This window comes from Perca fluviatilis, chromosome 23, assembly GCF_010015445.1.
Source record: "Perca fluviatilis chromosome 23, GENO_Pfluv_1.0, whole genome shotgun sequence".
Classification (NCBI taxonomy): domain Eukaryota; kingdom Metazoa; phylum Chordata; class Actinopteri; order Perciformes; family Percidae; genus Perca; species Perca fluviatilis.
This window is the reverse complement of record NC_053134.1, coordinates 2,266,620-2,279,119: the sequence shown is the minus strand read 5'-3', so window position 1 is coordinate 2,279,119 and position 12,500 is coordinate 2,266,620. Positions and strand designations below refer to the sequence as shown.

Genomic DNA, 12,500 nt, shown 5'->3' with positions numbered 1-12,500 from the left:
TGATTTCTGTCTGATGTAGGCTATTCTATGTCCTGCAGTATGTAAACGCCTTCTCTGCTGTGTGGGTTCATGTTTAGTTGCCACTTTGTACAATAAAATGGTTAATTTTATAACAGTGCTGTACAGAGCCAATGCTGCTGGTTCTGCTGGTGCAAATATATTTTAGCCTGAATATGTTACAATCTACAGGTTTTTATCTATATTATACTAACTTTTTAGACTGAGCTTTGCTGGTGGAGCATGTTGGAGACAGTACTGTTATTGCTGTTGTAATGCAATATATGTTGGAAGGTAAAATCGTTGCTGTTTTTTTCAGTTAGTCCTTTTTGCTACTTCGTCTTTTTGAAAATGGCCCACTCACTTTTGTACTGGCCCGCCCAAAATACTATTTCTGCCTACGGCCCTGATTTGGACACGCCCTAAACACACCTGCACCAGGGTATGGAAGAGCTTTGAACGATACAAATCCCTATTTAAGAGTGTGAATAAGATCAGCTGGTGAACTCACCTTCCAGGTGTTCTGTGGTTATGAGGCCGAGGGCGACCATGAAGGCAATTTTCTGGAACAGAGAGAGAGAGAAAGAGAGAGACAGAGGGAGAGAGACACATACAGAGAGAGAGAGAGAGAGAGAAAAAAAAAAAAAAAAAAAGAAAGAAAAAAAGAGAGGGAGGAGAGAGGGAGAGAGAAGGAGAGAGAGACAGAGAGGGAGGTGAGAGGGAGAGAGAGAAAGAGAGAGAGATGGAAAGGGAAAGAGAGAGAGAGAGACAGAGGGAGGTGAGAGGAAGAGAGAGAGGGAGAGAGAGAAAGACAGAGAGGGAGGTGAGAGGGAGAGAGAAAAAGAGAGAGAGATGGAAAGGGAAAGAGAGAGAGAGAGACAGAGGGAGGTGAGAGAGAGAGAGACAGAGGGAGAGAGAGGAAGAGAGAGAGGGAGAGAGAGAAAGACAGAGAGGGAGGTGAGAGGGAGAGAGAAAAAGAGAGAGAGATGGAGAGGGAGAGAGACAGAGAGGGAGGTGAGAGAGAGAGAGAAAGAGAGAGAGATGGAGAGGGAGGAAGAGAGAGAGGGAGAGAGAGAGAACGGGAGAATATGTCAGCGTCTTTCACTAAAGAGAAAACCTCCATGATGGACTGCAGCAGGTATACACCACATACCCAGTGATCCTGTACGCTCTGCAGACAGGGAGCCAGATGAGGCAGTACGTACGTATGGGGGTGTCAACGGGGTGAGTCAAATCTGGCCCCTCGCAGATATCAGTTTAGGTTCACAATAGTCTTTGGCCCACATAGCTTTTGTAGCTTTTTTCATTTTATTTATTTTTTTACCACTTTTTCCAAAATGTTTTTTGGCCCGTTGCTTTTTTTTTTCAACTTTTTTGTCATTTTTTTCTTTGATGGCTAAGTTACTTTTTTTGCTGACTTTTTTGGGTCTTTATGTCGACCGAGCTGTAAGTGAGAAGATTATATGAGACATGCAATAATCCAATAAAAGATGCGTGCAGGGTTCATACGCATTTTAACCAATACTTTTTCATGACTTTCCATGACTGTGTGTTCCTGAAAATGTCAGTCGACATTCTCCAATAAGAATACTAATCAGTGTTAAAGTTTCCCCTCAGAGGGTTAACTATAACATGAATGATAATGTCTGTGGTTCATAGAGGGATTCATCATATCTCTCCCCAAATACAACGCTGAGGTTAAGACCACGTGAAAATTTATTAATCACATATTATTATGCTGTGTTAAAAAAAAATTCCATGACTTTTCCAAAACTTTCTGGGTCTTTTAATGTTTTCAAAACCTTTCCAGGCCCTGGAATTTGCATTTTTCCAATTCCATAACTTTTCCAGGTTTTTTCAAAATGTATGAACCCTGTGCTTGACTTTTACGATGAAATAACAGCATGTGAATAACCTAAACATGTCTGGCCCTGGATGGGGTTCTTGTTTTGCAGTGTGGCCCTTCGTGGAATTTATTTTGACACCCCTGGTCTATTCAAACAGGTTATATTTAAAACCTTTCCTCCACCAGTCTGATCGGCTCTGTGAGTTTGATTGTTTCTCACCTCTGGGTCTTCGTCTTTTTCTGGGTGGGCGATTTCGGAGCGGGTGGGGCCTCCTGTGACGGGAGGTCCGCCTGGGCCCCCGGGGACCCCTCAGTGCTGCTGGGGGCCTGCGGCTGGATTATTATCACCTGGGGACACCGAATATACAGAGACAACATTAGAATAAAACACGGGAGATGAAGTTCATCATTTAATAACCAGTTTAAGGGTAACGTCAGTGGTTTTCAACCAAGCTCAGGCTATTTTTCTCCATGTTTTTGTGTCTAAGTGACTGATCGGAACAACAATCTTTGAAATTAGTCCGGTATTAAGCGAGAAACAAGCTGCAATGTAAAGTTAAACCGTCAGTCAGTGTCCACTAAAAGTTTGTTTTTGCCGCTGACAGACTCAGATTATTATTCTAAGTGTCTGACAACATTATGGGATGGATCCCTACAGAGATAGACATTTTAGTTAAAGAGTAAGATCCTTTTAGTTTAACATGAAACAGCCCCAAAATCACCATCACCAAACTCCACCAGACTCCATGTAAATAATCAGGACTTTTAGCGTGTATAGAGCCAGCATATCTCCACCAGACTCCATGTAAATAATCAGGACTTTTAGCGTGTATAGAGCCAGCATATCTCCACCAGACTCCATGTAAATAATCAGGACTTTTATCATCGTAAAACACACTTCATTCAAAGTGGACAGAAACAAAATAAAACTATCAAAAGCCGTCTTGGTTCATCTTTCCACTGTTCCAACAATCATCACTCTGGTTTGGTTGAAATAAACCCTTAATTCACACATTTACATGTGGAGATATGCTGGCTCTATACACGCTAAAAGTCCTGATTATTTACATGGAGTCTGGTGGAGATATGCTGGCTCTATACACGCTAAAAGTCCTGATTATTACATGGAGTGTGGTGTTGATATGCGGGCGCGCGCGGTAATATGCCAGCTTATTGTTGTTATTTACATGGAGTCTGGTGGAGATATGCTGGCTCTATACACGCTAAAAGTCCTGATTATTTACATGGAGTCTGGTGGAGATATGCTGGCTCTATACACGCTAAAAGTCCTGATTATTTACATGGAGTCTGGTGGAGTTTGGTGATGGTGATTTCGGGGCTGTTTCATGTTAAACTAAAAGGATCTTACTCTTTAACTAAAAGGTCTATCTCTGTAGGGATCCATCCCATAATGTTGTCAGACACTTAGAATAATAATCTGAGTCTGTCAGCAGCAACAACAGAACTTTTAGTGGACGCTGACTGATGCTGAACATCTGTCCTGTAGGGTTACATTACAGCTCGGTTCACAGCTCAATAATGGACCAGTTTCAAAGATTTTTGTTCCCATCAGTCACTATGACACAAATGCATGGGGAAAATAGGATCCAGGTTGAAAAATACTGAAAATACCCTTTAAGTTCTTAATTAAAGAATTGATATTTTTTTCTCTACTCATCATAACAGAATCACAAATGTTGAAATGAATAAAATTCACAGACAAAAGGACACATTTTCTGATGTTTTTGAATCTTAAAGGAGAAATCCGGTAGATTTCAACAAGCAGCTCTGTTGTTTGTGATCACTGAGTGCCGTCAGTAGCGAAAAAACCAAAAATAATCGGTGTTGCCTCCACTGATTTATCCTCCTGCTACGGTTCGCACCCAGGCGGCTGAAACGGGGCAGGTTTTAAACCTGCTTTTAGCCTCTTAACATGTTCGAGATGTCATTACAAGTGCCTCGCCACAGGAACTGATTCCTTCCGTGGAGGCAACACCGATTATTTTCGGTTTTCTCGCTACTGACAGCACTCAGTGACCACAAACAACAGAGCTACGTGTCGAAATCTACCAGATTTCTCCTTTAAGATTCAAAAACATCAGAAAATGTGTCCTTTTGTCTGTGAATTTCATTCATTTCAACATTTGTGATTCTGTTATGATAAGTAGAGAAAAAAATTATTAATAATTCATATTTAATACAACAAATATATATTCAGTGGTGTTGGTGGAGACACCAGCCTTGTTGTCAGCGCTGAAGAGCAGTGGCTGCACCTTGACGGCCTCGCCGACGCCGGACGCCCCGTTGCCTGTGGCGGGGGATGTGGCGATGATGGCGTACGCCACGCCGGGCCCAGCGGAGGCGTGCTGGACGGGGCTGCCCGAGTCTGGGCCCCCCGAGGTGTCGCTCTGGCGCTCGGGGCTGAAGGTGCCGTTGGCGGTGGGCAGCGTGGGGCCCTGGCTCCTCGGACTGACCACCGCCGTGGCCCTCGGCAGGCCGAGAGGCTGCAGCTCCTGACACGGACTGTGGGGGAGGCTGTCGGGGATCTGGGTCTTTGGCCTGACCTGCAGCAATATCACAATAACAGTAGTAAGTGTTGAGGCCAATTTGGACATGTGCTGCATATAATAATATGAATAAAAACGATTCATAGAATTACAGAACAGCTTGACTAACTGGATTTACACAGCACAGACATTCACTTCTTCAACTGCTCTTTAATATGGTCTTCTGTGTATTGTGTATGTATGCGTGTGTGTGTGTGTGTGTGTGTGTGTGTGTGCATTAAGTCATGCTCAGTGGTGAGTGAAACCGGAGCAGAGGGACAGACACAGAGCTGTAGCCGAGCCAAAGTAGAACGCTTTTTAATTAACTTTATCGGTTATCAGGCAAATACAGTAAAACGCTGATATAGATCATCTGAAAACTGCCAAAAGAATGGCCCATCAGCTGAGCAAAACCTTACAAAGAGACCCAAAATGTATGGGGGGGAAATTGCATTTCTTTTTATTGAAAAATGTCCCATTTTCTTGAGGAAGGACACCTGAACCCCCCCCCCCTCCTAAGTCTTCCACAAATCCAGGAAAACACAGTGCACTCGTGGTCGCTGATGCGTGTCGCCCAGACGTGAGCGGGCTGCTGATGCTGCCCGTCGTCCAATCAGAGGACAGAGAGTCGTATCTGTCTGACACACATCCCATCATGTCTGACTGTGTGTTTGTGCCGACACCTGCTGGCCGTCTGACAACACTGCAGCCACAAACACAACACAACCTCTCCACAAAAAGATTGTACTTGAGTAAAAATACTATTACTTTGATTAACTTTTACTTTAGAACAATGAGGGAGTTATTTAATCTTATGAAAGGAAAATACAAATGTGACTTTCTAAAGAAATGTGAGACTTTTAAGTAAGGGTGTAACTAGATCTTCAACTGTCTGTGGAGGTCCCGGGACATGTATGCATGGATAAAAAAAAAAAGACACAAAAACATCAAAAAGAATTGTTGAAAAAAACTTGTTGAAAAAACTGTCCAAAAAAACCTTGAAAAAGGCGACAAAAACTCCAAAAGAAAGCGGCAAAAACACTGAAAAAGGAACAAAAACGTCTCAGCAGGTGGAGGGTGCGCCCACATACAGAGGAACAGTCCTCGATGCAGAGGCCACGGGTTTGATTCCAACCTGCGGCCCTTTGCTGCATGTCACTCTCCTCTCCGTTCAGTCTAAGCGCTGTCCTGTAACAAATAAAAGGCCTACAATGCCCCAAATAATTATCTTAAAAACATACACGTACACCTATGCTTTTAAGGCCTTATATTTCGAATATTATATTTAAGACAATTTTAGGACTTTTAAGACCCCGCGGGTATTACAATGAGTGATTTAATTAGTTCAACTTTGTGAGGGTACAAAAATATTACTGTGATTAACTTTTACTTAAGTACAACAAGTCAGGTCTGCTCGGTTCTTTGGGGGAATGATTGTAAAGATTTACAAAGAATATGTTTAGGACATTTCCTCTCTAACTGGGAGGTTTAGGGACTGATTGGTGAGATTACTGTGGACCAAGTACAGTGTCTGTGTGTGTGTGTGTGTGTGTGTGTGTGCATGCGTCTGTGTGTGTGTGTGTGTGTGTGTGTATGCGTCTGTGTGTGTGTGTGTGTGTGTGTGTGTGTGTGCATACACTGGTAAGAGCCAATGAGGTGTAACCATGCATCAGCTAATTGAAATAGCTCACGGTGCTGTATTGTGTCAACAGTTCACTTCATTCGCTGTCGCTGTGTCCGGAGCTTAGCCCCGCCCCAAGACTGTTGTGATTGGTTTAAAGAAAAGCAAACAGCCCAGAGCGTTTAGTTCCCCGGAGAGTGATGAAGGTACCTGAGGTAGCACAGTGGCTGCTTGTCCTGCCAGCCGGTGCAGGGAGCTGACTTGAGGCACCTTGATGGGCACAGCAGTGAGAGTTCCCAGCATCTGAAACGCACCCAAACGCAACACACAAATAAGTCCTCAGACTTTACATGTTATACAAACAGGTCAAAACATGCACCAGGGCTGCAACTACATACAGTAACTGTACTTTCTTCTCCATCCATATTATCCCAACTTATGTATCACATTTTATTCATCAATTCTTCTATTCAAAAAGTTTTGAAGGTGTAGTGTCTTGTATCTTTCTTACGATGGTGTATTATTTTCGGTGTTGTTGTTTTTGGAACTACTCAATGTCAATGGCTACGTTCAGACTGCAGGCAAAAGTGGCCCAAATCTGATTTCTTTTTTTGGGGGGTCAATTGACCAGGTCAGACTTCTTCAGTCATTAGAATAGTAGCACAGATCATTTTCTTCAAATCCGTTAGCCTACACTCAGTTTCTTCAAAATGATTTGACCACTTTACCTCAATTTTTTTTTTTTTTTTTTCCTCATATCTTACGTAATCTGTCGCAGTTTGCTCCGACACGACAATTGGTTCCCTAACTCTACTAAGAGTAACGTTTAAGAAAACCTATTGAGAATAAGCGGTATGCTGCTTCGCCCCACTAACCTCTTCTAACTTTAGTCAAAGTATGCCGTCCCATAACTCATTGTTCGATGTCTTTTTGCTGCGTGTCTGTTTGAAACCACAAACAGTTCGAACTGAAGTCTGATTTAGGCCACATTTTAAAAAGATAACGTGAACAGCCAAACAAAAATAATCAGATCTGAGCAAAAAAATCTGAATTACCGTATTTTCCGGACTATAAGTCGCACTTTTTTTCCTACTTTGGCTGGTCCTGCGGCTTATAGTTAGGTGCGACTTATATATCAAAATATATGTAATTGAACATGTTTTTAAATGTTAATTCATACTGAAAACATCACCGTCTACAGCCGCGAGAGGGCGCTCTAGGCTTGTGACGACTAGAACGCTGCTCCTAAAGACAACTGAGAAAGAAAAGAGATAACAAACTGCAGGTAGTAAAATATGCAGCCGAAAACGGTAATGGAGCAGCAGAAAGACAGTTTGAAATGAGGGAGAAACTTGTGAGGGAGACTGGAGAAAAGGTGACTCTTACTGCAATGAAGAAAACAGAGAAAGCTAATCGGCTAATCGCGGGCTGACAGCGAGATGGCGAGAGCTGGAGGAAGGAGTCGGGAGGGGCTGGTCAACGGTGCAGCTACGTCTCCACGCCTTTTAATCCATCCACGCTCCACGCCCTGGTAGCTAGGTGTTCTGGGTGCTGTTGTATAGTTCAATAACTGTTAATGTGTTACGTTAACATACCGGACACCTACCGTATTCAGCCTGTTGTTCTGGGTGCTATCGTGTAGTTGACAGATGAGAAGAAAAAAACAAAAAATTCTAAATAAATGCGACTTATGGTCCGGTGCGACTTATATATGTTTTTTTCCTCTTCATGACGCATTTTTGGAGTGATGCGACTTATACTCCGGAACTTATAGTCCGGAAAATACGGTAAGCGTTAAGACTCGCGGTGTGAACGTAGCCATTGTCTGTTTTAAAATCGATAATCAAAAATCTGTCTGTTGTTGAAAGAAGGTGGCTCTCGTTTCTGAGAGATTCTTGAAACCGTACATGAACAAAGTGAATAATCTCAATGTTTTGAGATGTTTTATGTAAAGCCCTCTTGAGTTGCCTTGTTGCTGGAATCTGCTACATGAATAAAGCTGCCTCGCCTCGCCAAAACTACACAACAGAGACGTGTCTTTTCTGGGTTATGGTTAAATAAATCCAGAGGCTTTAATATCAGTCTCGTTAAGATGGCTTTACACCATAGAGGGGTTTTCCTCTGAGACGTAGAAGCAGCGGTTCATATCCCAGAATAAGAGTTTAATTCGTGCTGTAATGAGGATCTCCACCATCAGCTTTAAATCACAGTCAGCTGATGAAACTGGGTGACACTACCACTTCATCCTCAGGGAATCTGAAATAGACCTCGAGAGTTTGACAGTTTAAACCTCTGATTAGACCCAGAACATTCTCCTGCCTGTTCTTTCCCCTTCACTTTGTTGTCTGGCATTAAAATAGCATTGCATGCTGATTTAGAATCAATCAGAATCAGCTTTATTGGCCAGGTTTGTGCAAACAAACAAGGGAATTAGACTCCGGTTAATCTTTGCACTCAAAGTACAACACTCACTTAACATATAAAGAATAAAAACAGAAAGGACAGTAAGTATACAGTATAACAATACAATAGAATTTACAAATTTGCCAAAAATATACAATAACAATTGAAGAGAGGGAAGGAATACTGCAATATCAGTGTAGTCTGAGATTTAATATTGCACTTTTCCTTCACTCTCTTCAATTGTTATTGTATATTTTTGTATATTTTTAATATTCAATATGTTTGTCTGTTTATGTATGCACCAAATAACGAGGCAAACTCCACGTAAGTGTAACTTACCGCGGCAGTAAACGTTTTTGTGATTTCTACAAACAAAACGCAAGAAAAGAAGCTGAACAAGCGAAGAGCTTTTGTTTAAATTCGTCACTTGTAACGGCGCCTTCATACTGGCAGTTGAACTCCGCTCCGTAAGACGCAACACGCCCCCAGCGGACGTCGTACTGCACCGATGAAAAGCTTCGGAAGCGACTCACGAAAATGTCAGAGAGGCTAGAAGGACTGATAAGTGTCTGAATGTCCGATTCTCTCTGACCTCTCTTAGACAGATAGAAACAGAAAGGCTGCTGGGTGGAGGAAAACTGCCCAGGATGTAGACATGTCACATCGGTTAAATGTGATATATAGAGGTATAATGTCAATAGTTAAATGTGATATATAGAGGTATAATGTCAGTAGTTAAATGTGATATATAGAGGTATAATGTCAGTAGTTAAATGTGATATATAGGGTATAATGTCAATAGTTAAATGTGATATATAGGGTATAATGTCAGTAGTTAAATGTGATATATAGGGTATAATGTCAGTAGTTAAATGTGATATATAGGGTATAATGTCAGTAGTTAAATGTGATATATAGAGGTATAATGTCAGTAGTTAAATGTGATATATAGGGTATAATGTCAGTAGTTAAATGTGATATATAGGGTATAATGTCAGTAGTTAAATGTGATATATAGGGTATAATGTCAATAGTTAAATGTGATATATAGAGGTATAATGTCAATAGTTAAATGTGATATATAGAGGTATAATGTCAATAGTTAAATGTGATATATAGGGTATAATGTCAATAGTTAAATGTGATATATAGAGGTATAATGTCAATAGTTAAATGTGATATATAGGTATAATGTCAATAGTTAAATGTGATATATAGGGTATAATGTCAATAGTTAAATGTGATATATAGAGGTATAATGTCAATAGTTAAATGTGATATATGGCTATAATGTCAATAGTTAAATGTGATATATAGAGGTATAATGTCAATAGTTAAATGTGATATATAGAGGTATAATGTCAATAGTTAAATGTGATATATATAGGGTATAATGTCAATAGTTAAATGTGATATATAGAGGTATAATGTCAATAGTTAAATGTGATATATAGAGGTATAATGTCAATAGTTAAATGTGATATATAGAGGTATAATGTCAATAGTTAAATGTGATATATAGAGGTATAATGTCAATAGTTAAATGTGATATATAGCGGTATAATGTCAATAGTTAAATGTGATATATAGAGGTATAATGTCAATAGTTAAATGTGATATATAGAGGTATAATGTCAATAGTTAAATGTGATATATAGAGGTATAATGTCAATAGTTAAATGTGATATATAGAGGTATAATGTCAATAGTTAAATGTGATATATAGAGGTATAATGTCAATAGTAATATTAAATGGAATAAAGTATATGAAATGTGATATATAGAGTTATAATGTCAATAGTTAAATGTGATATATAGAGGTATAATGTCAATAGTTAAATGTGATATATAGAGGTATAATGTCAGTAGTTAAATGTGATATATAGAGGTATAATGTCAGTAGTTAAATGTGATATATAGAGGTATAATGTCAGTAGTTAAATGTGATATATAGAGGTATAATGTCAATAGTTAAATGTGATATATAGAGGTATAATGTCAATAGTTAAATGTGATATATAGCGGTATAATGTCAATAGTTAAATGTGATATATAGAGGTATAATGTCAATAGTTAAATGTGATATATAGAGGTATAATGTCAATAGTTAAATGTGATATATAGAGGTATAATGTCAATAGTTAAATGTGATATATAGAGGTATAATGTCAATAGTTAAATGTGATATATAGAGGTATAATGTCAATAGTTAAATGTGATATATAGCGGTATAATGTCAATAGTTAAATGTGATATATAGAGGTATAATGTCAATAGTTAAATGTGATATATAGAGGTATAATGTCAGTAGTTAAATGTGATATATAGAGGTATAATGTCAGTAGTTAAATGTGATATATAGCGGTATAATGTCAGTAGTTAAATGTGATATATAGCGGTATAATGTCAGTAGTTAAATGTGATATATAGCGGTATAATGTCAATAGTTAAATGTGATATATAGAGGTATAATGTCAATAGTTAAATGTGATATATAGAGGTATAATGTCAATAGTTAAATGTGATATATAGAGGTATAATGTCAATAGTTAAATGTGATATATAGAGGTATAATGTCAATAGTTAAATGTGATATATAGAGGTATAATGTCAATAGTTAAATGTGATATATAGAGGTATAATGTCAATAGTTAAATGTGATATATAGAGGTATAATGTCAATAGTTAAATGTGATATATAGAGGTATAATGTCAATAGTTAAATGTGATATATAGAGGTATAATGTCAGTAGTTAAATGTGATATATAGAGGTATAATGTCAGTAGTTAAATGTGATATATAGCGGTATAATGTCAATAGTTAAATGTGATATATAGCGGTATAATGTCAGTAGTTAAATGTGATATATAGCGGTATAATGTCAATAGTTCGATGTCTGTTGCTGGCTAACCAATTAGCATCAGCAGGTTTGTTTATCAGTACCATAGCAACGCTAACGTCCGTAGCAGTTCGCAAGAGTTACATTTTTTGAACGCCTCCGGATGACCAACTGACACGATTTTTTTCGCACCGCACTCGTTCGGACCCGGTTCGGACCCATTCGCCATGCGGTCTGCGAATCTCCACAGGAAATGCATGACTTCCAGTCGTTTCGAAGCCGCATCGGAGATGATTTCAACTGCCAGTGTGAAGGCGGCCTAAGGCTGAAACTAGTCTGTACCGACCGCTGGCTAGACTATCTGTCCAATCAGAGTTTTCTGTTGCACGACTAAAACTACTTCTGAACGTCCACATGTTCCACCAAAACCAGTTCCTTCCTGAGACTATTTAGCAGAGGCACCGTGGCTCCGTCCGGAGCTTAGCCCCGCCCACGACGATTGTGATTGGTTTAAAGAAATGCCAATAAACCAGAGCACGTTTTCCTCCCATCCAGGCGTGCTGTGTGGACTAGTCAGACCTTCCTCCGCAGCGTTGTGGAGGACGGTCTGGCTATGCCAGACTAGGCTGAAACTAACACTAGACTTCAGTGTTTGTGTCCCAGAAATACAACTTAACAATAGGGCTGAAACTAATGATTATTTTCATCATTGATTAATATGTGGATTATTTTCTGGATGAATGGATTAGTTGTTTGGTCTCTGAAATGTCAGAAAAATGTGGATCAGTGTTTCCCAAAAAGCCCAAGATGACGTGCCTCAAATGTCTCGTTTGTCGTTTCTGACGACTGAAAATGGATGATTATAATCTGAAGCATGACACAAGCCAATGACAAATCAAAAGATTTGAATGAATAGGATATTAATGAACTCTTGAAGGCGCTTTGTGTTGCAATTTTCAGTGTTTGACCCGCAGCTGACGAAGCTGTGTGTGTGTGTGTGTGTGTGTGTGTGTGTGTGTGTGTGTGTGTGTGTGTGTGTGTTTTACAACACGCTGCAGATCAGCTGACATCATCTGCAGCTTCACTCAAGGTCAGAGCGGCGCCGACGTTAACGGCTGACCGCCACATAAACTACGGCAGAGCCTAGAGGACAAACAACAGCAGAGAAGGTGACACAAATGCTAATCAGAGGGGAAACTGTGTGCACTAGAAATACATTTATTTAAGAAGTACTCAGATCCTCATCA

General features: G+C 39.7%; 1 protein-coding gene across 1 annotated transcript in view; it reads right to left on the bottom strand.

Moving 5' to 3' along the window:
• The window catches only part of phf21b (PHD finger protein 21B), a 154,702-nt gene that overhangs the window by 9,271 nt on the left and 132,931 nt on the right, over positions 1 to 12,500 (bottom strand). Inside the window, 5 exon segments of the mRNA XM_039792162.1 lie at positions 509 to 560; positions 2,064 to 2,093; positions 2,096 to 2,191; positions 4,084 to 4,407; positions 6,221 to 6,313. Coding sequence (XP_039648096.1) covers positions 509 to 560; positions 2,064 to 2,093; positions 2,096 to 2,191; positions 4,084 to 4,407; positions 6,221 to 6,313 — 595 coding nt within the window.